The 25113-nt window shown below is 43.9% G+C and overlaps 1 protein-coding gene and 1 long non-coding RNA gene across 12 annotated transcripts in view; one reads left to right on the top strand and one right to left on the bottom strand.

The window, feature by feature from the left end:
- The first annotated feature begins 687 nt into the window (after positions 1-687).
- LOC111858827 (uncharacterized) lies at positions 688-25015 on the top strand. Its single transcript, XR_002841697.2, has 3 exons — positions 688-736; positions 1661-1792; positions 23447-25015. It is a non-coding gene; the product is annotated as an uncharacterized lncRNA (long non-coding RNA).
- Positions 10510-25113, bottom strand: part of il1rapl1a (interleukin 1 receptor accessory protein-like 1a) — a 330464-nt gene continuing 315860 nt past the window's right edge. For 8 of the 11 annotated variants that reach the window (XM_023839920.2, XM_023840176.2, XM_023839841.2 and 5 more), the window contains 4 exons: positions 22260-22406; positions 17297-17467; positions 15674-15718; positions 10510-14198 (listed from right to left, as the gene is read on the bottom strand). In XM_023839920.2, coding sequence (XP_023695688.1) covers positions 13474-14198; positions 15674-15718; positions 17297-17467; positions 22260-22406 — 1088 coding nt within the window. In that variant the 3' untranslated portion in view covers positions 10510-13473. The remainder of the gene's footprint in view (positions 14199-15673; positions 15719-17296; positions 17468-22259; positions 22407-25113) is intronic. The other 3 variants (XM_023840338.2, XM_023840499.2, XM_023840422.2) reach the window with 3 other exon arrangements.

The following is a 25113-nucleotide window of genomic DNA, read 5'->3' on the forward strand; positions in this document are numbered from 1 at the left end:
GTATTTTTTAATGCGCTTTTTACTTATCCGGTCAGTTCAAATGGGTGTGAAGTGGAAACCCACTCAGGATGCAAACCTGACGCGTGTTGTCATCTCGCAGCCGTACTGAACCACAATGACTCCGCCACTGATTTCAAACTCCTATGTGATTCCCCAAATTAGCGTTTCTATGAGATGGGTGACAGTGAAAAAGACCCACAGATAATTTTTTTGCTCAAATGTATGCCAACCAATTGCAGTACTTGCACTTACTGAGGCAGCACTGGGAACAATGGATCAAAAAAAGAAGAAAACAAAAGACTTTGGTATTTCACATGAGCCTCGGATAGCAGGTATTTTCAATAACAATAATTTGTATTGGTTGATTGGGGCTGAGGGTAGGACAGCTGTTTTGCTGGGGGGCAATGGAGACAACTGGCCCCTAGCACGACGTCTACAGAACAGTCATACATGCTTCAAACATCTTTTAAGGGCTCCTCTGCTAGACCATGCAAAATGAAATAATGAATCAAACAAATTCTGTCTGTCGAGCTTATGACTGAGTTGCTGGTGGCTCGAAGCATTAAATGACCTTAAGACAAAAAGCTTCTTGCTGTAACTCGTCAGCGCAGAGGATTTATGCAGCTGCGAGGGCAGGCTCAGGCAGAAAATGAGCATATTCTTTCTGGCATGTGGGGTGGAGGTGGTGAGGTATTCTGGGAAAAACAAGACGTTCTGAGGTGTGCTACGCTGAAAGGTAAGTGCATTTTCAAATCCCAGGATGATGATAAATGATAAATAATCGCTAGATTAGATCTCTATAGCACTTTTCTAAACCCAAAGATGCTAATAATATTTTAAGAAAGAAAAACATAGAAATGGATGGAACTAAGAGAATAGGAAGGCTTGGGAGAGCCAAAACGGTTTAAGAGAGAGGGTGACTTACGGCTGTCAGAGGGAAGGGGATTCCAAAGACAAGGAGCTTCCCTGGAGAAGGCTTGGTCACCAAAGCTGTGGTGTTTGGAAGGAGGAGCAGTGAAGAGGCCAGAAAAGGAGGATTTAAGAGCACAAGAACGATGGCAGAGCAGGAAAAGATCAGACAGACAGGGGGAGAGAGATTACTGAGGGCTTTGTAGGTGAAAATTTTTTTTGGATGCGGAATTTCACAGGGGGGCAGTGCAGGTCACAGAGAACTGGAGAGATGTGTAGGTGGATCCGGGTGTTGGTGAGGAGGCAAGCTGCAGAGGTTTGGACCTTTTGAAGCTTGTGCAGAGATTTGGAGCTGATGCCAGTCAGGAGGAAGGTTACCATTGTCCTTCCTGACTGGACTCAGCTCCAAAGGTCTGAAGGGTTTCCTGTCTCAGCTCAGGCTGGAAGGGGAGCTGACTTTGGCCTAACAAGGCCTCCAAATGCAACGCTGCAGGCCAGAGGTCTAAGCTTCAGCCCACAGTCTGGTGTTTCCAAACTTCTGATCCAGCTACACATCTTAATTAGTACAATCAGTTTATAATGTACCTCTTATGACTTCACTTTGTGCCTGAAATCTAATAAATTGCAGTTAAAATATAAAATACAGACTATGTAAGATTAACTGCTCAATAGAGGAGACATGGATCATATTTTATGGCAGTGAGATTATCTCTAGGCCCTCATCAATTTTTCATTTGTACTTCACTTAAAGAATTAATTTTACAAGAGCTCAGAAGGACATCTTTGGACAGACCAGCACTACGGACAGGGATTTCCTTCCCTTACTGCAAGACCCCGCTCCTCGTGTCTGACTGTTGAGCGTCACGCTCATACTCTCCGGAAGGTAATCTGGGGCTGAAACAGTACCGACCTCCGTGACTTAAGGGAAGTTGTCTTCCTCTGCGGTGCCACCTTAAGAAGCTCTAGGCAGGAAAAATTCGGTAGGTTTCTAAACAGGGATGGACATGGTACGCAAGTACGCATTCACCTTTAAAAACGATACATGCGAAAATGGATTGTTTGTAAAAGTGCAAATGCGTAGTTAGTGTATGTGCCTTTGCACTGCTATGACAAAGTAATACCTTGCATTTTAACCTGTATACCGCAAATGAAGTAGAGTTAACATATCAAGATTAAAATATATTATATATTTTTTTCAAATCAGCGCAAATGCACATAAAATAAGTACGCATTTACAGTTACCACAATCGATTGTCGCACGGTCATTTTTAAAGGTGAATGTGTACTTGTGTACCAGTTATGTCCATCCCTGGATATATCTTACAATTTAGGCACTTACACAGCTATCCAATTTCAGCAAAGCGATTCTGTTTAAGAGTCTCTCAAAGGACGTAACAGCAGAGACATCGCACCGGGTGTCTCAGAGCTCAACAGCATGTGTCAACAAGGGGTACCGAGCACTTCTGCACTTAATCTCCCATTTCTTTAATCAACATCACATCCTTGCTGCCGTCTCCCTTGGTTCACGTCAGTAGGCATGCAATGGATAAATTATGGCTTGATTAAACCACAGAGAAACAAACTCCTTTGATTTTCAGAGAGGTGAGTGACGGTCTGTTTGCTTCTATACACCCCTGGCCCTCAATTAGAATCGGGGTCAGATTGTGTCAGAGTGATGGAAAAAAAAAGGCACACAGCAGAACTGAGCTGCTGTCAGCTAGCAAACAGGCTTCCCAGCATGCTCCAGGGCTTCCCAGCATGCTCCAGGGCTTCCCAGCATGCTCCAGGGCTTCTTTGCTCCTGGAAACAAGCCAGCAATACAATGTGACAACTCAAGGTTTGCAGTAAGGTTGAGAGTGTCCAGAGACTTCAGGCTTTCTATGCATTTGTGTGCAGGTACTTGTTACTTGGTATGATACAGATCAATGCTCACATTGAGCTACAGCTGTGAGCCTGGGATAATCACTTACACCAGCTGTAGAGAACTTGGTAGGCAAAGTGCTTAAATAATTTACTTGTCCATCTTCCGGCAATGAACAGTAACATCAGATGTTCTTAGAAAGTTCTGCTTTAAAGATCACATGACCTTGTTACTCATGGTCGACATACTTTTATATTCAGAGAATCTGGCACGCCAACATTCAGGCAGACCCCAAGTCCAATATCCTCTGAACGTCAGAACAAAAAAATTACAAGCCAGTGGATGGTGGTTCGGACGCGTCATTTTCGCTAAAACGCACTGAGTGAGAACTTCTGTGAACCCCTGAAGAGAGAAGCACAAAGTTCACAGAATGGAATTTGCTATCAGGTGAGCTACTGTATATTGAACTGCTGCTTTATGGAAGAAGGCATCACCTCGTGAGTCTGACAGGTGGACACATTTTTCCAGAATATAATTCGGTTATACCTTAGCAGTTTGTCACATATTAGCTAATGTTTCCCTCATGGAGATGCTGGTCACAGCCAGGGGTTTTCTCAGCGGCATGCATGAGATGTATTTTTCATGTTAATTTAATACAGCTATGTTGAGTAATGCAGGCCCGTGTCTTGGTCTGATATTCAAATATGTTCAGGTTTGTCTTTCGGCTTAATCTATTTAATACCTCCTGGATACTGCCCAGATTTCCCTTGCACTCTGCGAGAGTCTATTTGTGCGTGTTTGTAGCATGTGTACCTGTGGACCCCTTCCTGGGAATTAAGTGAGATGAAACGAAAGTGCAGCAGGACTTATGCAAATACAGGCAAATTTAAGCGATCATACTGCACGCTAATGATCTGGCGCTTCGTTTCCCAGAGGCCCCCCTGCAGAGACACTGCCGCAAAGACAAAACACCGTAATCCCTTCAACCTTCTTCATTTATTCTGATGGTTATTCTTGTATTAATCACACTGGCCCTGCAGAAGCCCCGCTTTATCTCCAATTAAGCGCTTAATTGCAAAGACAATATCGAACCGGGTAGATCTGTCAGTGCTAATGAAGATGACGTGGGATGAAGGCCAACGACGGACCACGGCCACTTGCCGCTGGAGGTCCCTACGTTTCCGTGTGACGGCATCACCCAGGTGAGGATTGTGAGGACCGAGGATTGTGCCCCTTCTGCTTAGACAAGCATCACGCACCATACTGACCTCTGTAGTCAGATTACACTGCCCTGGCAACAACAGGCTTGACATTGATGCTTGAGGCAAAGATGAAGATCAGGCCGCTCAAGGTGGAGAGAGCGAGAGATCTGCAGGATCAGCTGCAACCAATCACGACTTTAAACTCGTCATTAAAACTAATACAAGACCAGAAGTGCTGCTCCGAAACCCTGAAAGTGCAGAAATCTACAGGCAAATTAATCAGTCAATAACTCAGCTGAACAGTTACCCGCGATATTTCACAAATGAATCATCATTATGCTTCATTGATCAAAGCACTCATTAGAGGGAGGTCTTTGATGCACAAATTATTTAGGCTGTTTAATTGAGCACTTAATGACCCGTCAGATGGGACAGAGGTGGCCTGTACTACCAAAATAAAGCCAAGCATTGGCATTGACTGCCTCAGGAATGTTTTGCTCACTCAGCGAGATGTGAGCATAGATGGGCAGACTAACCAGCAGTGGTTCAGTCTGCCTTCCACGTCCACATAAATCAACATGACCTCATTTGCTTTCACCAGACATCGCTATGGGCCTTGCATGAACTGGTTCTGAAGTGAGATTTAGGCCAAATCTGACAGGGCCATTCCTCTGTGAGTCTTCCTTAGCGATCCTTAGAGTGGCCTCAGCTAAACTCTGCTGGGTGTGAGCAAGGTGACCACACACTGGCCTACAACACCAAGAACATTCTGGCTCAGAAACCTCAAACTTGGCTGTGACAAGAGATCACATGCAGTCTTAACGTCAACGGAAAATAATTCATGACAGATTTTGATTAAGTGTTCTACGTGAAAATACCAATACCAGTTCATTACTGAGCACTCAGAGGCTCAGACACCCCGTGACATTCGCATAATTCCTTAATGCTCACCCTTATCCGGAATAATTTCTAAATGCAGGCACCTACAACGTCCTGCTGACCATCCAGACAATTTGCCCGTTTCCCTGGCACAACAGAGAATGCTACGATTCAAAAATCATGTGCATATCTGCCGACAGAGTGACTCACATCAAATATACTTCTCTATGAACACACAGTTCTGTCTGAAGCAGAATGCTAAGCACAGGAATACTGTTTCCCGGGAGAATCGCGGCAGGTGGGTGACGATTACGACAGCTCTGCTTTGATGTTTCTAAGCTCCAAAACTCCATAACAGCATGATGCCGATTATTGATGAGTTTGATTTTGAAAACTGACTGATGCAGTTTGAAGTAGCCAGACATTCAGCTACACTGTTCTTGGATGGGATGATGCATATATCATTATAAAAATGGATCTGACTGGGTTTCTGTAATTGATGAGGTTAGTTGGGGAGAAGGAAAATACGTGGCACTCTTTCATGCAGTATCTTTGAGCACAGGGGAGAGCTAACCGTAAAGAGGACACCCCCACTGAAACAATAAGCACTTCTGGGCTCTCAGACATCTGTTGCTGTATTTCCATCTTATAATTCGGAACCAGACATTTTGTTGACTGTGTTTCGCTGGGTTAATTGAAACAAGATGTTTAATAAAGCTCTCTCTCCCCTCAAACTGCTGTGGACCCACTTGCCTTGAGGCAGGAAGATAATAACACTACTAATAATAAAGCATCGCTTTGCACCTCCGTAATGGATAACATTCAACCTCTTCATTACCCAGACCACTGCAACATGGACAGTACCTAAGAGTGGCCAGAAGATGGCACTGTTTTACAAGCTTGTTTTTCCTAGAAAGATACAGGAAGGATGCCATTGGTATTAAACTGTTTCTAATAAATATAATTACTGGAGAAGTATTTGAGCAACAGCAAGACGGCTGCCATACTTCTGACTGATCACTCTGCAGATTTCATCTGTAATTGTTCACAATTGTGTGGAACTAGAGCACTTATCTGAAGCAAGCTCTGAGTGACCAGTCGAGACTGTACAATGTGATGAAAAGGGGACCACAGCAAAAGGAACGTACTTTTGCCTGGTGTTGATCATCCATCAGTTATTCTGCTCTTCTTAAAGGACCCGTTAGCATAGGATTTGTTTCTTGTCAAATAAGAATATCACCGAACCATGTGTTAGATTAATTCCTTCTTATGAAGTCACAATTTTCATGACGTGAGAGAGCAGCCTTTGAACCCTGCGATGACTGACAGTACACAGAACTCCCACACGCTGTAGGATACCTACCATCATGTTTTGTTTACAGAAAATATGCAGAAATTCATGCCTTTGCCAAGGAAGACTCTCGGAGTCCTATGCTGAAGCGAAAGCTGTTTAATGACACAAACAATCTGCAAACTTTCAAAATCCCATGAGCTTCCATGACTGAGCTTTCTTAAGTAAATGGGGTTTACCCAAGACAGACCTGGGAAGAATTACAAAATTACAATGTCAAATGATACGACCGGCTAAGTCACAAGAAACAGACCCAGAGGGAGTCGCTGTGAATTTAGATACCATCTTACACTGGGACTGAACATCCTGAATTGCCAAATCAAATAAATGCATTACAAAAAATCCTGTTATCTTCAGAATGAATAGACAATTATACCAAGTCACTACATTCAACATATAGTCAATGTCACAAAAAGGCATTTTGGACTAGTGACAGGCAACAGGAAGCATACCAGAGTGGATTTTGTATCAGTAAAGCAGTAATCACTAGCCAAAGACAGTGAAATCCACCTGCCCCAATGAAACTTAGCAGGACCAGCTGGGTGTATTTAAAGAGCACTGGGTTTGCAATGTGCTGGCAAGGTGTCATGTGCTTGTTATAATAATAGTGTATTCACAGTTTCAGCACTTTTTAAAAGTTTATTTTGGAAGAACCACAAGTAAACATTGAGGCAGAACAGGCAGCGAGAGGTTGAAGGGTTGGAATTAAGACAGAATTGTCATCTGACCAATAAACACTGAGGCCAGCACATGGCTCGAGCGCTCGGCACCAGTGATAAGGGAGCTCACCAAATAGGCAGCTGTAACTGTGTGCTCAGCACTGCGGAGGATGTGCAGTGAGAGGCTGGTGAGCTGGCCTGTGAGCAGGGAAAGCAGCTCACTGGGCTGGAACACGCAGTGAGCAGTCACAAATAAAGACAACCAAGAGGCGATCTTTTCTTTTCAGAGGCAAACTTTTAAGCTGAATCATCTTGGTTTTCAGATGTTTTTTTTTTTTACAGAATGGCATTCTACAGTAAAAGAGTAATAGAAACCAGTTGAGAATTACTTAGACAGCTGCCCATAGTTTGTCATATTGAAATTAATAATAATAAGAAAACAATTTAAAGAAGACCTTTCAAAGATCCCACAATTTCCCACCCAATACCAATTCATTACTGTATTCATGCAAACCGTTGCCATACCACCATCCGCAACGGCATTTCACAACATGTCAGAATGGAAAGCAATGCTGTTTCTTCTGTTCTAAAAAGGCATTTGGTGAGATATTGAGTTCTGTTTTTTTTTTTTTTCCCACTTGGACCCAAACACCTACCCGCCCCTCCATCTTTGAGCTGGAGCACAGGGATAATTTGGCCCCCAGATTCACGGCAGAAGAAGGCGGCTCATTGGCTACGGATGCCTGGTTTTTATAGCAATCTCAGTAACGGCGATGATCTGGGAGACAGAAGAGACTGGCTGGCATCTGCCACACACCTACAAACAAACCGCGCCAGCTGTCCTACCTACTCACACGTAGTACTTTGGTAACATTGGTAACTGTGAAAATAAATCGCTGCTCCTAGCAGATGCGTGGAAACACAGTGCGGTCATCGCGAGAGAGCCGGCACCATCTGCTCCGATCGCGTCGCGGATCCTATTCGTGTCTCCCGAGTCAGTCACCTGATCGCTCATTCCGTACGGAGGCTGCGTCTGAGGAATGGACACATGGGCCGAACGCTGCGGCAGGCGGGCAGGATGAGCTGCCATCGAGCTAATTGCAGCCGTCGGATCGTTTCCGCCTGCATTTGGGTCTTACAGCCTGTCTGATCGCGGCACTATATGGAGACGGATGACTGTCTCTAAATGTGTACAGGCTGCCATTTGCCAGCAGCGTGTCGTTTGTGAGCTACAAGGCTGCTGGTGCGCTGTGTGTTTGCCGCGCATACTTACGCTTTATGAATGACTTTATTCCCCCGTGTTGCTTTGAACTAGAACTAGTCAGACCTTTAATGTACCAGGAGAATACTTAATTGTGAGGATGACAGTGTTTACCCGAAAATGAAGGTTTCTTCTCTGAATCACGTATAAATGATGAGATGTAACTGCATTTATAACTTAACTGTTCTTGCTTACCTGGGACTAACATGGCTTATTCACGGTCCAATTGCTACAGACAGTAACCCTGCAATATGAAATCCTTTTGAAACCCAACGGTCTGTACTTTAACAACACGATTACAAATTCAAACAGAACCAATTAGAACAGAAATTCTGTGCCACAGTTTGAAAAATAATTTTGCCTCTCCCACAGTTTGAATGCATTGCCCTTCGTATTAGGTATAGATGGCAATTACAACAAACTTCAATATTTGCATCTCCCATGTTGCTCTCCTTTGACACCCACATATACAGGGAAGAAGCTTAGGGTTAGAGAGTAAGGGCATCCATTGTCCCTGGAGCAGTTAGTGTTAAGAGTTTCGCTCAAGGGCCCCGAAAATGATATAATAACTCTTCTGGCTACGGGATTCAAACTAGCAACCTTTTGGACCTGGGCACAAGTTACTAAGCTGTAGGTCCACACACTGCAGTTGCTCCTTTAGATTTCTTCGGTGCTGATGCAAGAAATAGGTCGTCATGACAACAGGCACAAAGCTACACACAGAAGCTGCCTGTGAAGTCGCTTATACAGGGGTCCTGCAGTGCCGCGAGATCGCCGAAAGGCATCTTACTGCAGATATGAGGTGAATGGTAACTTCAAGGTTGGCTGGGTGTGGAATGATATAAAACTCCATCATATAATATTATTAAAGTGTTCAGAACACAGGCTAAGCTCTAAAGCTAGAAAATTCAAACACTGATTTGAAGGTATATTGAATGTAAACCGCTCAGTGTTTCACCAGTGTATTTTCAGACAGTATTAAAAATGACTGTGACAATGCACATGTGAGAGTGTGAAATTAAATTACCCTTAAATGGATGTAAGAGGAGGTCACCAATGGGGGGGGGGGGGGAGCGCTGGGCAGGGCATGAGTGTATAACAGAAGGAGAGATGATACAGGTTCACATGCATTGAAGTTTTCTGAAGCAATAGACACTATTACACTGCTGTTGCCCTTCAACATTTGTGGTAACATTAGAGGCCTCCGTGTCAAAAACACTTTTATTATTTTGTGCCGCAACTGGACCCAGTTTCTTGTCAGACTGTTGATGCCTTAGTGTGAGGAAGATTCTGTAAGTGTCAGCCTCTGAGTTCTACATTCATAATACAGTAAAGCACACAGTACTGAATCAATATTAAAGATGAACAAGATGAGGACAAGAAGAGCAGGCAGACAGACCTGCTTATGTGCTGATTAAAAGATTATTAAGAGAAGTATTTTTATTAGTTTTTCCTTGATTTAATGTACAGCTCATTACAGGAATATACTTGGTTTAGCTTTAGGTTCTTTTCCTCAGTGTTGCTTCACAGATGCAGTTTATTCCCAGTCCAAAGACAGTGGACTGTAACTGGTAACACCTACTCACTTGTTAGGATTTCCATCAGGACAGACGGAAACCGAGAAGCTGCTTTCCCGTCGCAACCTTACCCAAGTGGCCAATGACGAACACGTCCTGCCCTTGGGGAAATGGGAACGATAGCGCCCCCTAGGGAGCTGTGAGGTGTCTGATGGCCGCAAACTGCCTGTAACTATGATCATGCACTGGTCAGTTGCTACCTGTATGTTTTATTTTTGTGGACTGCAGTTGGTAATTGGTGCTTTCTTGCATTTGTATCATGACCCACCAGTGGTTGAAAAATGTCCGTATTGTAATTCTAACCCTAAAACTTCACTTACTCAAAAGCAGATACAGTATGTAATCACCACGCTGCCACTTCTGACTTGGTCATGGCGATTCTCTTCAAACCTCACCCATGCCTTTGATTTTTACTTCACTGCATGACTTACGTAACACCCAGTTCGGTATATTGCTCTGCCGGTTTGACATTACCAAGTCAATCCATATTCATGCCCATATGCTGGCCTCCGCGGTTCGGTGGCTGATGCTCTCCTCGGACCCTTATTCACATCTGAGCGCTTAGTATTAATCAGAAGTTAAATACACATTGTTTGTTATTTGCTGCATTTTACTACACTGACATGAAATGTTGCCTTGCGCTGGCATGTCAGAGTACTTTGCATAAAAATCCAAAACCCACGGTAGGCTTGGTTATGTAATTCTACCATATTCCCCTCCCTGGATCCACATTCATTTGGGGGAAATTAAATCAACCAATGAATAAACCAATTATTAAATTTGGTTTTTATTATTATTATTATTATTATTATTATTAATAATAGTATTTCTTCAATTAACATTGCAAGTACAGAGTAAAAAAAGGAAAAAAAAATCAAAGAAAAAAACAAACAGAAAAACGAGAGACAAAGAGAACCTTAACCTTTAGTCTCAGAACCGCGAAAGTGCTAGGAGTCGGTCTGTGCTGTGTTATTTATTACAAATGTTCATAAAACAATTCGCCACTCACTTGGAAAATGCAAACATTGGTTTTATGAACATGGCAAGATTGTCTTCATAGTATTTTCCACTTTCATTTATATATATATATATACACGTACAATGTCTTAGAAAACAAATACAGTGAAAAGAAACGTTTTGTTGGTCTTTTCCCTCAGCCCATAGACTGATCTGCTGTTAATTTTCGGTGTAGATTATGAAGCCTCCACAGCTCCCAAAGTACCTTAACTCAGCCTCCAGATGATCGACAAGAAACAGCACTGACTGTTTGAATCATTACATGTATTAAAGATAGACATTAGGAGAAGATTCATTTGTCTTTAGACTGAGAAATCCGGCATGGCTCCTACTCTTACCTATCCCGTTGATTGATTATGTTGCATAATTCTTGTCTGTATCTTACATTCAGTTCATTTAACCAGTCTCTTACATAAAACCCAGCCATCCTAATTAAAAATGCTGTTTATGTTACAAAATAAACAGGAAATAAATCAGGAGATGGTTTGCAACCTCTTGTTTCAGCTTGTGCCCTTAATACTTACCCATGATGCAATAGAAAGAAAGCAGAACATCTTCAGGCTTGAAAGAACCAAAGTTTGGTGAGAACAACACCTGTGGCCCAGTGGCATTGTAAGATGAGATACATTTGTTCTTTGAAAACTGATGTTTGGAAAAATAAGAATTGCACAGTTCAAAAATCCATAGGTCACGTGGGAACTATGGTTCAGGCCAACTTTCTAAAAGCACTGAAGCAACTTTACTTGAACACAGCAGATATCCCCCCCCACATTAAAAATCACTGCTAGTCACTTCCCCAGCTGTTCATCTTCAGTTATTGCAGTTATCAGTACAAATTAGGGGTCTGGCATGTAATTTCATGCCCCAGAAATACTGTATTTAAAAACTTTTTATTGTGGATGATTTTGGGTTATGAAGGGACTTTCATGTACAGTAAAAGGGACCTTTCTACAAATCTGTCAAAATTAAAACATAGCGGTATATGTCTGATTAGCAACATCATCTTTGATTTCTTCTAACTGCATTGATGATGTTATGTTTTATTTACATGTAATATAAATCATAAAAAGTTAGTTTAATCTGGAAATTGAAAGGTAGAAATTTTGGAAAAGTGAGATCAAGGCAATGTATGTGCATTTGTGATGTTCCCCCATTTTACTAGCAGAACACGATTCAATAACCAGACTTTTCATTTAACCAGTCCTGAGGCGGTCAGATGTGCAAGGGGTTACTCTACTTTTTTTGGACAAACTGAGGTAAATGCAACCTCTTCTTACCTGGGAGTTATGTAGCGAACAGCCACAAGACTAAATAGGGACTTTTCAAAGCACTCGGGTAGCTGCAGTACCACCCCTAACAGGCAGGAGGCGAGAGAGTGCATTAAAACACTTTACAGACAAGATATGTTGTAGATGGAATAGGGAGGCACTAAGGAGACATCAAGGATGTGGAGTAAGAAATGGTGGGTAATTTATCATGACTGTGTTTCTGTAAAGAGCCATTTTCTTTCCAAGTGTGAATTGCGTTTTATATATATATATATTTATATATAGAATACATATCTAGTTGCTATGCATACTCAGAAATTACACCTTCATAGGTAATTAAAAATGTCTTTCAACACATAAATTAACTTTTTTTTTCGTCCCCTAAACATGATTTAACATGTGGAGAAGTCATCCTTAGGACCAAAATCTCAAGAACTTGACAAAACCAACAAAAATGCAATATTTCTTTTTATCATAAATAATAATTAAAATATTTAGAGAAGGATTCAAAATCCACTTTGTTGGCTTCACAATCCAGGAACCATGTTGTACAGAACTGTCGTGTACCCACCTCTGCGGTCTGCTCACTCACGTGGAATGAGATGTTAAGTATGACTTACCAAGCAAATTCTTTTTGTTACAAAAATATACTCCTTTTTTAAAATAATCTACAGAATATTTTAAGGTGAGACATTTCGCTATCAACCTAAACAGCAAGGCTGTTTTTTTAAAATAGAAAATATTACGTTTTTTAGAGAGCTACAGCTGAAATACACACCATCAGTTTGAGAAAATCTAGCACCGCTCACTAATTGCCTCTCCTTGTTCTTCCAGGAGGAAATATTACTGACAAGTGTCTGAACTTTTTGCATAATCTATAGTTTTTAATACCCACTGAAAACGAGTGTCACACCCTTTACATAGGCCAACAAAAAAGGATGTTGATCCTTCAAATAAAACATCGCCACGTCCAAGTATTCTCCAAAAATGTTAACAAAAAAATCATTTAAACTACACTAAGTCAAGATATATGGAAAAATAAAGACTACAGTCCATGACTCCACAAACCTGCTTTCTGTTTCTCGGGGTGAAATTAAATTCAAAAAGCAAAGATCTGTTTGGAAGATTGGGTGAGGAGAACAAACAAAGTCAAAATGGACGGCAGGAGGCAGTGGAAACGGAGAAGGGTAAACGCAAAAGGAACAGGAAGACACAGATGCTACAAAGAAACTGGAAATATATACAAGACCCTGTTTTCCTTGTTTGTGTAGGTGAGTGTGTGTGGAAAAAAACATGTGGGTGTCCTCTCATTTCTGATTTTTTTTTTGATCGCCATTTATTTTTGCTGTTTTATTTTTTGTTTGCTTTATTTTTTCGTTTTGTTTCGTTTTAATCCCTGTGGAGCCAGTCTGAACGAGACTGTCGCCCAGGCCACGGTCCTGGTGAATGGGCCAAGTCGGTTTCCCTGGCCGCTATCCCCCAGTCTACGTCACCAGATGACACTCGATATGCTGGTCTCCCGTGGCAACAGTGGGAGCATGGCGTTGTTGGTGTGCGCCTCCTCTAGGCTGGGCTTGCGCGGCGACTTGTTCTGCGGCCGCTGCCCGTTCAGCAGAGTCATGGGGATGTTGCAGTAGGTGTGCTGGCTGCCCAGCGAAGACAGCGCTGGCAGGGTGCCCCCCGCGGGAACATCGTATTCGTAGCTACGGTAGTAATGTTTCTGCCGCATCTGAGTGTGGTAGGTGTTGTGGAAGGTGGAGCGCAGCTCTGGGTGCGCCGTCGCCATGGCGGTGGAGGTGGCGGCCGCCATGGAGATGGCGGAGACCGTCTGGAGCTCGCTGAAGGGGCCCGGCTCGCCCGCCTCGAGTGCCTGCTCGTGAGAGGCGACGGGCTGGGGGCGCTTGAAGGGCATCTCGTACCGCAAGTGTTTCCAGAACTTGGAGCTGAGCTTGCTGCTCTGCGGACCCCGCCACTTGATGACGGAGAGCATCTTGATGGTGTGTTTGAGGGCCTCCACCTCCTGGTAGTTCATGATGCCGCGCAGCTCGGCGCACTCGATGAGGATCACCTTGACCTCGCCCGTCGCCAGCATGTTCCTCAGGCGCGTCTCCAGCTCGAAGATGCTCCAGCCGCGCCGGACCACGTAGGTTGGCGTCATGACGATGATCAGCCGCTTGCTCTGGTCGACGTAGCGCGCCACGTCCTCGATGTAGGCTATGGATCGGCCGTCAAACAGAGACGGAGGTGACGGGTGAGAAAGGCTCTGCCCCAAACCTCCACCCAGCTTTCTCAAGACCCGTGGTTCTCAACACTGGCTCTGGTGAGCTGAAGTGTGAGCAGATTTTCAGCCCAGTTGAGTGCTTAACCGACCCACTGAACCAGTTTACACAATAAACTGACCCGTCATAGCTTAGTCTCTCAGAGAGGTTGTCAGAGAAACAATAAAGCTTCACACATGAGCCCCAGCATGACCAGGCTTGAGAATCACGGATCAGCATGGAGAACCTTTTCATGTTCCTCAGATCTAAACAGCTCTTTACTTGACGGTTAATATGACAAGTTTCTGCTGTAAATATTAATTCAGAAACTACTACTTTAAACTATTTCTCTAACAAATCGGCATGTGTTGATATTCTTCAGTGCTTGAAAATGCAAATGTGGCGGTTAGATTTGGTTTCTTCCAACTTTCCATATAAAAGCCCAGGTTGAAAAGCAGAGAATGGTTAAAGCAGGGGGCACGACACAGACAGACAAACACAAAATCAAACGGCTAGCAAAAAACCGATCCAAGGCTATTTAAACTCTAAGTATGCTAATTTACAGTAAAAGCTAAACAAAAGCAATTTCTGAAACTAATGAGGCAGGGGGGAAATCACTCTACCTGCTCTCCAACACATCAGATTTCTGGGAGGGAGAGAAAGGATAACCCCTGTAGTTGTGCACTGAAATAGCACCTGAACTGAAACACCCCCAACTGAAATCTCAGCATCTAACTAAAATTCCTCCATTGAAGAATCAGCAAGTAACAAAAACATCACCGCTGCATATATCTGACATGGTTCTATTATAATACTTACCATTTAAATAAAAACATGTAGCATTTCAGTCGAACAGCAAGAAAGATGCATTCAGCATCTGACTGAAATGGCTCTACGGAAATACTGCGCATCTTACTGAAACAGCTCTACTGACAGCCACTCTTCCTCGAGCAGGCCAGGCCTGGCGCCGCCAGGAGGCTTTTAGCGCTTGCTGAACCAGTGCCATGCCGAACACAAAGGCATTTCGCTTCCTCTTTAATGGGGCTAAAAGCAAGGCAGCTGAACTTCGCTTTCAAAGAGGACATCAAAAACAGGCCGCCTGCTCCGGGGAACGGCACCCAGTCTCGCCACTGCGCTTAACGGTATCGGAGGCCCCCCCTCTATCGCTCGCTATATCTCCACCCTCTCTGTCTGCTGGGATTAGGTGGTGCCTCCGTCAGCAGGAAACCCAGAGAACAAAGCCATCATGGTAACACAAGGCTGATGTTCTCACTGACCGCCTAATAGGACTTACTTCTGTACAGCATGAATGGAAGGACCCACCCAACTCCCTTTAGGTACTGTAGAGTGGACTGTTTATTGAGGGAACTTGTCTGTGGATGGAGAACATTATGGTTGCTGACACAAGTGGAGAAGGTTTGGAATGAGTACCTCTAACGAGTCCTGTGTCATCCTGGAAATGATCATTGGTGAAACCTAAACATAAATATTTCAACATTCAAACTCTTGTCAGGAGGTTGCAGGATGGCATCAGGGAAGAAGCCAGGGGGTCAGAACACCAGCATAAACATGCTGTGTCTCCTCCCCAGTTTCTCCCCGCCTTCGCCCTCTTTTTCAACATGACCAGGTTATTCCAGTTTAATATGGGACCTGGAGCTACGGAAGCTTTGTTACACTGTAATAAGTGGCACGCAATTCTTTAATTCATGACAAAAATGTAATTACGAATTTGGCCAATTATGAGTCATAATTATTCCCATCTTGTAGGTCTTCTGGGTGAGATAACGCTGCAAAACCAGAAATAACTGTGCGTGTAACTCTGGGCTGTTTATGCAAATGAAAGCTGTAGTGCAATAAATACACTATGACCTGTGATGATGATATTTCTACATCACCAGCACCACGTCCCATATTATAACCTAACAGTCCCCTGAGGATTAAAAAACAACAACAGTGAACGGCCACAAAAATGATGATTTACATTGCGGTGGGTGGTTTGGAAAGTGAAAGAGGACAGAAGAACATCAACAGGCAGGGTAACAAGGGCAGAAAGAGGCACGCGTCACAGTAGCAGATGGTGAAAGATCAGTCAGAATGGAGTGCTCACTCCTAAGGTCACCTTGGGTTTATCACAAAGTTTAAAAGTGGAAAGATTTATGAACATCTCTATCCTGGATTCTATTTTTGCCAAATATCTTCTTACGGGAGGTAAAACACTCTCTATTAAATACAATGTATATAGTAATTGAATACAAAGAAACAAGGGTTCTGGTTCTTTGCAAGGAACATCTACGCATCATTACAGAAACCTGCAGTTTATATTTAAGCATCTGTGAATTGATCTGTATTTATTCATAAGAGAAATAATGTAGCAGAATGTGCACACTGACAAATGACCACATCCTGATCATTGATTTAATATTTTGCGTCAGATTATACCTCTTAATGCCACAACCAGGGAGCGGGCAATGAGGCGATTAACGCATATTGAGCTTTCATGCCAAGTGAAGCTGAGGCTAAGGAGATGATGAAAGGGATGCCAGGGATGTGTAACATGCGGGTGCACATCAACTGACGCATGCTCAGAGCACAGAGACGGCATGCCGTACAGGGCTACACATTACATTGCAACACGGGCACCATTCATATCAGATTTCAATCACAGACATCACTTCATCCAAAATGGATATACACTGGTACTCAAAGGCTATTGGATATTTAAAACTGTGATGTCACAAACGTCAACATGCTCACAATCACTAAATTTCACTCTGCTCTAGGAGGTTAAACGTACATTAAACGTGTTTCTTAGCAGATGCCTAGCTCATCTAACATAACAGTCCAGTGGAACACAGACTTGCTCGGTAATTTTAGAGCTGCACAGCTTAGCTAACTTGCTGTAAACGATGACACGTCGCGCTGTGGCAAGTTGTGATGTTGCACGGTAGCTGCGTCAACATCACAATGCACGCTGGACGTACAATAACCTCTGTTTTCCCAGACGAAAGTTAACAGCCACAAGACACGTTCCGCAGGCATCCGGCCGGTACTTACTTCCTGTTGGGATCAAGTCCCTGTCTGGAATGAAGAGTTTATACCCATAATGCTTTTCCAGGACGTCGGGTAGAATCTCTAGTGCAAAGCGCTCCTCTTCCCGAGTCTCCTGGTTCCACTGATCAGGGTCCACTTTGGTGTAGGATAGATATGCATCGTAGTCCTTGTTTTCTGACGAGAACAACCATAACACCTTCCGTCATTACAGTGTGCACAGAAGACACCTGAATCTGTTACATTTTCTGGGGACGGCGGCCAATTTGCCATTTAACATTCACATTTATTTATTCAGCAGATGCTGTTGTTCAAGGCACAAGCGAGGTAGATAAGCACACGGCTGTCAAGATGCTAGCTTTGATGCTAGGCCTGCTAGGCTAAGCCTCCAATGAGAGACCGGTTAGGACTGGAGCGAGAGCTATGCTATACATCACTAAATACTGTAAGAAGCTAACAGGAGAGCTATTCAAACCAAAACACCATGAGCACTAACATCACAGCACTCATCATTTAAGTGGCATTAAATGAGATTGTAAACATCTCATTTAATGCCACTCAAACAAAAATGGACCCACAGTGATTCTCTTGCAATTTCCTCTCTTCAGATTCCATAAACCAGGCCTTTAATAAGCCAGATTATAGGATAATGACAGAGGTACATAATTGCATAACAGCTTTACTCTTCAGCTGTTAAAGCAATAAATGAAGCAATTCAGGTCAAGCACATTGCTCAAGGGTACGACAACACGGTCCCCTGTAAGATCATACTGCCAGCCATATGGCCTTGACTTTAACCATTACTCAGTAAAAATATTAATTCATATTAATTCAAGTCTGTTTCTGCACTTAAAGAGGCAGTTTCAGAGGCGCTTTAGTGCTATCTACCCATCTAGTTTGCTATGCTCGAACATTTCTATGGCCCATATCTCCAAAACTAGGTAACGCTAAGACTTCAGTGTTTGGCATTCGAAAGGTAAAGAGAAGAATGGGCAGCCATTCACAGCAGAGCAAGTCAGAGCACTATTCCAGTGGGGATGGAGACTGCAGTCCAGCTGCACCCCCAAGCTCCTAAAGCCTCCACTTGCAGATTTGATTTAGACATTTTACATGGAGGGAACATCGTTATTTTAATGACTGGGCGGGAAGCATCCTGGCCTTAGGCAGGCACAGCTGAGGACCGTGTAAGGCGTAAGAATGCTGTGGTATTCACAGTAAAAGCTTCATTGATTACGTGCTGCATAGTGAATAATGTGGCCGGAGTTTATTTTCTGAGGTGTGCAGGGAAGGCTCATTTAATTTTCAGTGCTCATCCCAACATGACTTTCCCAAAACTGTAAGTAAAGATTCAGAAAAATCTCAAAAAAAAGTATTAAGCAAATAAATGAAAGTGCTGGTCATGCTGTATAGACAGTCTTGCTGAAAGTAATCAGAAGTGCGAGCTCTGTGGTTCATTAGGGCGGCTGGTGATGTCCAGCAAGGTAGCGGGAGCTGGACAGAAGCATTATCGTCACTGTTGCGACCTCACTGAGGCCCTTGGTGATGACCTCACCGTAGCCCTCGGTGATGACCTCACCGTGGCCCTCGGTGATGACCTCACCGTGGCCCTTGGTCATGACCTAACTGCACTCATCATCATCAGTGCTGGGACCTCAGTGTGGCCTTCGTTGATGACCTCACTTTGCTCATCCTCCATTGGGACTGTGGTCGTACTTGAACTACACGTACCTGCATCAGTGATTTCTGCATTTCGTCCCTGTCTAGGCTCCATGTTTCCAAACACTATCACCCGGAGTGAGAAAAGCAAATTATAAACTCCCCTCTTGCAGGGCGGAAGAAAAATTAACACTACTGTCAGAGGACGGCTGGCATCCATTACTGCGCTGAACGGTGTGATAGATGCTGGCTCTTAATGGATTAAACTGAAGATCGTTCCAGCTCTGATGAGACGGCTAGCATGTGTTTCCAAAGGAAAATTCCATGAAACAAAGTTATACAGTGAAGATATATATATGTATATTTTTTTTGCTAACTGCAGCCTGGCTCTTCCCTGCTTCTCATTAATGAAGGGCTTCTTCCTTGCTTTATAGGACTTCAGTCCTGCTTCTAGGAGCCTGATATGAACTGTCCTAGCAGTGCACGTCACACCTGCACTTAATGTTTCCCATTCCTTTTGAAAGTCACTTGATGTCATTCCTAGTGTTTCCTGTTTCACCTTATTCTTGTGTGCTGCTGTCTTAGAAATTTTTAACCTGGAAGCAACCTGCTGCTCAGTGTAGCCTCTGCCAGCAGAAGCACGATTTAATCAGGATTTAAAAATGTAGATTTGTTTAAAAATATAGTAAAAAAAAAATCTCTTAATTTTAGTTTTACATAAATCATTTCAAAGAAGTATATGGTTCTTCAGAAAGCAGTAAAGTGCACAGACGATGTTTGATAACCTTGAAAGGAAATTTCAAATTTAGAAACTTATTTCCTCTGTGGGAAATTACGGCCAAGCCTTCAATCTACCATGATTACAGAAAGGCCGACTGAAAATGAAACAAACTGCTCACACCATTAGCACTGGGTTCTGACAGAATGACAACGCCTCGGTCCTCCGTGACCCGAAAGAAAGTGGAAACGGGAGCTGGTGCAGAGCGTCCGCCTTATCGCCTGCTCGGGCGAGAAATCACACTCCTGTTCAGTTAAGCAGAAAAGAGACGTGGGCAGAGAGAAAACTGTTACTGTGGCGATGAATCACTGATCTGCGAGGTAGGCTTGGTTTCAGATGAGATGAAATGTAATATGTAACATCAGTAATATCTTCTCGAGCCTCGGACCCCTGAGGATTCATGGCCCTTGCAGAATTGGGCAGTTTGGGGCCCATAGTTGGCTTCTGTGTTAAACTTCTACATTTATCTCATCTAATAGAAAAGAGGGGAGATATCCACAGTCAGTGTCTATATGTAACAGGATGGCTCAGTGCTCAAAGCTGCTAGAGGCCTATACAGATCTCACCAAGTCAGGTGTCCCTAATCCTACAATAAAGCTTATAATGTCTGTTGTTGTCCTCCATAATCTGCTCCGTTGTAATATACAATATAAAATAATACAGATATGTATCCACTGAACCTTCTCAACATCCACAACCTGAACTGAAATCCCTGTTTTTTAGGAATGGAAGGAGAGAGCCAATGGGAGCCAAGCTCAAAGGATTTAAGGGGAGGGTGTCTGCTAGTCAATACTAGGCTTCAGTGCAGCATAACCAGCCTACTGGTGCCCTGGCTACACCAGGTAGCTTATTGAAACCGATCCCCTTTGGGCAGACAGTCCACGTTTTTGCTCCCTCCAAGCTCCATGCCAGACAGTTAACATTTTTGCTCCCGGTAGGGAGCAAAAACGTGGATGTGTGTGGGTCCCCCTTCCCTGAGGACTTGTAAGCTTTACAGTGCTTTACAGAGGAGGCAAACTGAAATCCCATTTATGTCAGCCTTTGCTTACTCATTCTATGCGATTAAAGGAGACAAAGGCTCGTCCTTGTTAAGTGGAGGGTCCAGGATTCAGTATCCAGAAGTGCTCCCCTCTTCCTGTTTTTAATATGCCTGGGAATCATTAATTATTTTAGATATCTGCTGCCGGGCCTCTGTCTGAAACAGCTAGTAATTAGAATGCTTGGCTTTTCCGCTACTCAGATGGCACCGCCCACATGCCATGGCGCTGATACGTCTGCTGAGGGGGCCTTCAAATATACCCCCCCCCCCCAATTCCTCGTCTTTTTCCTGAAACAGGTTTACGTCACTGTAGCCTTATCAAACGTTTTTTTTTTTGAGTCTTGCTGTGACTCCAGGAATAGTCGGTCTTCTTCTCATTCTCATGCCGGCCCTAAAGTTTAAAGCGTTGCACATAAATTTCAGTTTCAGATTCTTTAATGTGCATTCAGCTTTCACGGGCGTCCTTTGCTGATGGAATCAAAGAAAATGTCTGTACTATGGAGTTCAAATGTAACAAGGGAAGAACAGAGATTACGATGTGTCCCAAATTCACAAAATGGAAAATAAACAGGATTCAAGTCTAGTTTGAAGTTCACTGTTCTTTGTGAATCAGTCAGTGTTCCCTGCTGCTCCCCTTGTGTATAACCCAAAACAGCTACTTGGACTCTGATAGCAGCTGTTGAATTAAAGAAGTTAAACCAATAAAGTGTTTTAAAATCAAACTGGCTTTGAAATGAATTTTCACTCCACGCCTTGTAATGTGGGTCTAGTCATCCTTGAATTGTGAGGGCAAGCAGAAGCTGTCTGCTGTGCATTCTGATTGGCTGCCGTGCCACTCTACATCATGAGACCCCCTAATTCTCTTAGCCAATGTTTCCCAACCCACAGACAGTCCACATTTTTGCTCCCTCCCAGTTCCCTGGCAGACAGTCCACATTTTTGCTCCCTCCCAGTTCCCTGGTAGACAGTACACATTTTTGCTCCCTCCCAGTTCCCTGGTAGACAGTACACATTTTTTTGCTCCCTCCTACCAGGAGCTGGGAGGGAGTAAAAACGTGGACCAGTCCCCAAGGACCGGACTGAGAAACACTGCTCTTAGCCAACGTTCCTTGGCTGGCATATGTCAAAGCCATTAGCGACTAGCAGAGACTGGGGTTCAGCTTTGCCCACCCTGAATTGTTCCATATTGTTAGGGGCCATACCTGAAAATATCCAGCTGTATGATGACTGATGGTTCAAGCCCTGAGGGGGGCCCTGGAGTTGTCCTCTTGAGCGACATACTGCTTGAATTTTAAGCATTTAACCTAAATGGCTCCGACATGTTTGGGTGCCAAAATTGGTAAAACTTGAAGTCCCTTGGGACAACTGCATAGGCTGAGCTACTGAATCCCAATAATTACTCCCTACAAATACTACAATCTGATCCTTCTCAAGAAAGCTCAACATGACGATGTTGGGTGGGCTCATCGGGCTGGTAGTGGGTGACGGAGACTTACCACCATCCACATCGTCGCTGCCAAAGTGATTTCTGTAGAAAAGCATGAGCTCGATCCTGTAGCACTTGTAGAGGGTCACCAAGCAGACGAGCAGCAGGAAGATGGCACCCAGCCCCCCAGCCAACTCCACCGTGTACATAAGCTCTGCTGAGAGACATAGGATGATAGGGGGTTTCAAATGTATTCAGGTGCTCCACATACCCAGATGCAGACATACTAAAGGCCACACTGGGAGGAGACTGCACTAGCAGAGATTACAGAGAAACGATTACTTCTGTCTTGATTTTGTGTTGCATTTTCACAAGGTGCAGTGAGACTGTTCTTTGGAGGCTTATTCAACAGCTGCTGCAGTGTGACACTGATCTGTCTGTCAGGGGAGATGATGAGGGGGGTGCATTCTTTTAAATAAACGTATGGGAGGTGAGGAGGGGGTCACTGCAGAATCTGTACCCTCCACTAGTCATGGAGCTCCCTTCCAAGGGGGTGAGGGGTCAAACCATCAAGCCTGCGATCATCCATAGGATCTCTTCACGTTCTTACTGACATGGAAGGTGAGTGATCAGTGATCTAAAAGCTGTAACACTACAACCAACATGTTCATGTCAGCTACAGACCATGAGTCACGGCGTCAAGTCACTCAAGGTTCCCGTACGCAAGTTAAGGAAATAAATATAGTCATTTCTGTCCAATAAATCAGGCGATGCAGCAGGTTAGCGCTATCAAAAGAAGCCAATAAGAGACAAGTTCAGACCAGCTGACAAAGGACTCCATTGGTGTTGTTCTGTTAGGAAAAACTACTTGCACAGCACCTGCTCCATCCCTGCTCTTCCCGTTGGAAGACCACCCATGAACTTCCTTGCTACCTTCTGAAGAGTCTAGACCCTACCCTGATGGATGGACTTTTCCTCCATGCCCTGCCTGTGGCTTCCCTTCCTTCGTACTCATAGGTGTCTTCACTTCACAAGGTTCACATTCTCATCCAATGAGTTTGTCCACTTTTGTAAAATCACACCAATAAGCTACATTCCTCCCCACGTGGCACCTAATTGCGATTAACGCTGGGAGATTAAGACAAATTATCTTCTGCTTTTGGAGAGGAGGCCTCACTTATGTGCCAATATACTGTATCTGACAGAGCTGCTTGCCTGTTTGCGATTCATCATTTTCTTCCTTCTCCTCCTAACCAGAGCTGGCTTCATGTCTGGAGATGCCAATGCTACAGTATCTGTCAGCGTTGGCATTTTGATTCGGGAGACGTGCTGAAAGCTGGCTCACCCGCCCGCTTCAGGCTGGTTCTCGCCACCGGCACCACCACACATTCGGGGCTGGAAGGTGATGATGGATCGGAGGAGCCATCGATATGCTGATGGAACGAATGCAGCCTAATTTGTCTGCCTGATGGGAGCAACCCGAGTGATCTCAATGAGGCAGAAGAGGCCACCTTGTGTTGACAATCTTTCAAGCTGTGCTTGGCTCCAGGTTTGACTATTTACACTGGCATGTGCCCATGGCCCATAGGTCGGTCTGCATATTTATTGATGCATTATGTGCTCCTCTATGAGAAAATCAACATTTTGTGCCCTATTGTGAGGAATTATTATTGACTGGTATAAAATGATGTCTCCCTTGTTTTTGATTTGATGAATAATCCAGTATGACAGATCTTCCCGACGGCACTAATTCATTTACTCCATTTGCAAAGAATGGAAAATTTCATTGTGTCTTATGGAGAATATCGCACCTGATTCGTCTGCTTCAGGTAACCTGAGGGATTAAGAAAGGATGAACAGGGCAGTGTCTGTGTCCCATGCCGCTGGCCAGGCCTTGGCAGAGCGGACAGCAATGAAAACACGGCCCATTAAACCGCCCGTCTGGGGTATCGTCTCCTCCATGGTTCACTCTGGCCAAGCTATAATTTCCGCTGTGTTTTGTGCAGCTGCTGCTACAATTTACCAGAGTAAATTATTATCACCTTGTGGAACCAAAATTCAGCAGTATTTAAAAAAACAGAGCTTCCGCTGGACCTTGCCATTGAAGTCAGCCATGCAGTACAACCCCAGTCTGCTTGTCATCATGCATGGGAACCTCATTAATAACTTATTGGGGGTGTGGCAAGGGGTGGGGGGGGGATGGTGATGGGTCCAGAATATGCAATAAAGAAAACAATTACTCCAATGCAGGCAGCCCCCCCAGACAGCTTACATCAGAGAACACGGATGTGGGAAATGTACAATGAGACCTTGGCTTTGGTTGGTGACGCTAATTAGCACGTTAGCGTACCGAAGCCGTTCAGGATGGCCTGTCTTTACGTATGAATGTTGGATGGGCTGATGAACCGCAAGACTCTCCATGCTCTTGGGCTGCCTTCTCGGCTCCCTCGAGTGAGAGGACAGGTGTCCTGGCTTAGGTACGCCACTAACGTTCCAGCTACTTACCTCATAGGGAACGGCCAGTGTCCCATGCCTCGCAAGCATGAATTATTCTGAGAACTAAACCGTAAATGTGCCTTATTGCTTCAACTGGACCAGGTGCCGTTCTCAGTCACTGTCGTGGAGATCCGGAGCATCTCACTAACGCTGCAGAGGGCGATGGTGTTGCATGGAATGCCGTTCGTGTCTGGGGTCCATGTACAGCTTGTTAAAACCAATAATGACATGGATGAGTCAATAAAGAAATTAACTGAAAACGTATATTAATGTGTTTTCCATTCAGACTGCAATGTTTTTAAATCTCGTTGGAATAAATGTTCGACTGATTTTCGTGTCTTCGTCTCTTATTTATAGCATGATCTAACATCAAACACATGGGGTTTCAATCATTAGATCTGTTTTCTTTATTTTTCTGAGTTGGCTCT

Source organism: Paramormyrops kingsleyae, chromosome 1 (assembly GCF_048594095.1).
Source record: "Paramormyrops kingsleyae isolate MSU_618 chromosome 1, PKINGS_0.4, whole genome shotgun sequence".
Taxonomy (NCBI): domain Eukaryota; kingdom Metazoa; phylum Chordata; class Actinopteri; order Osteoglossiformes; family Mormyridae; genus Paramormyrops; species Paramormyrops kingsleyae.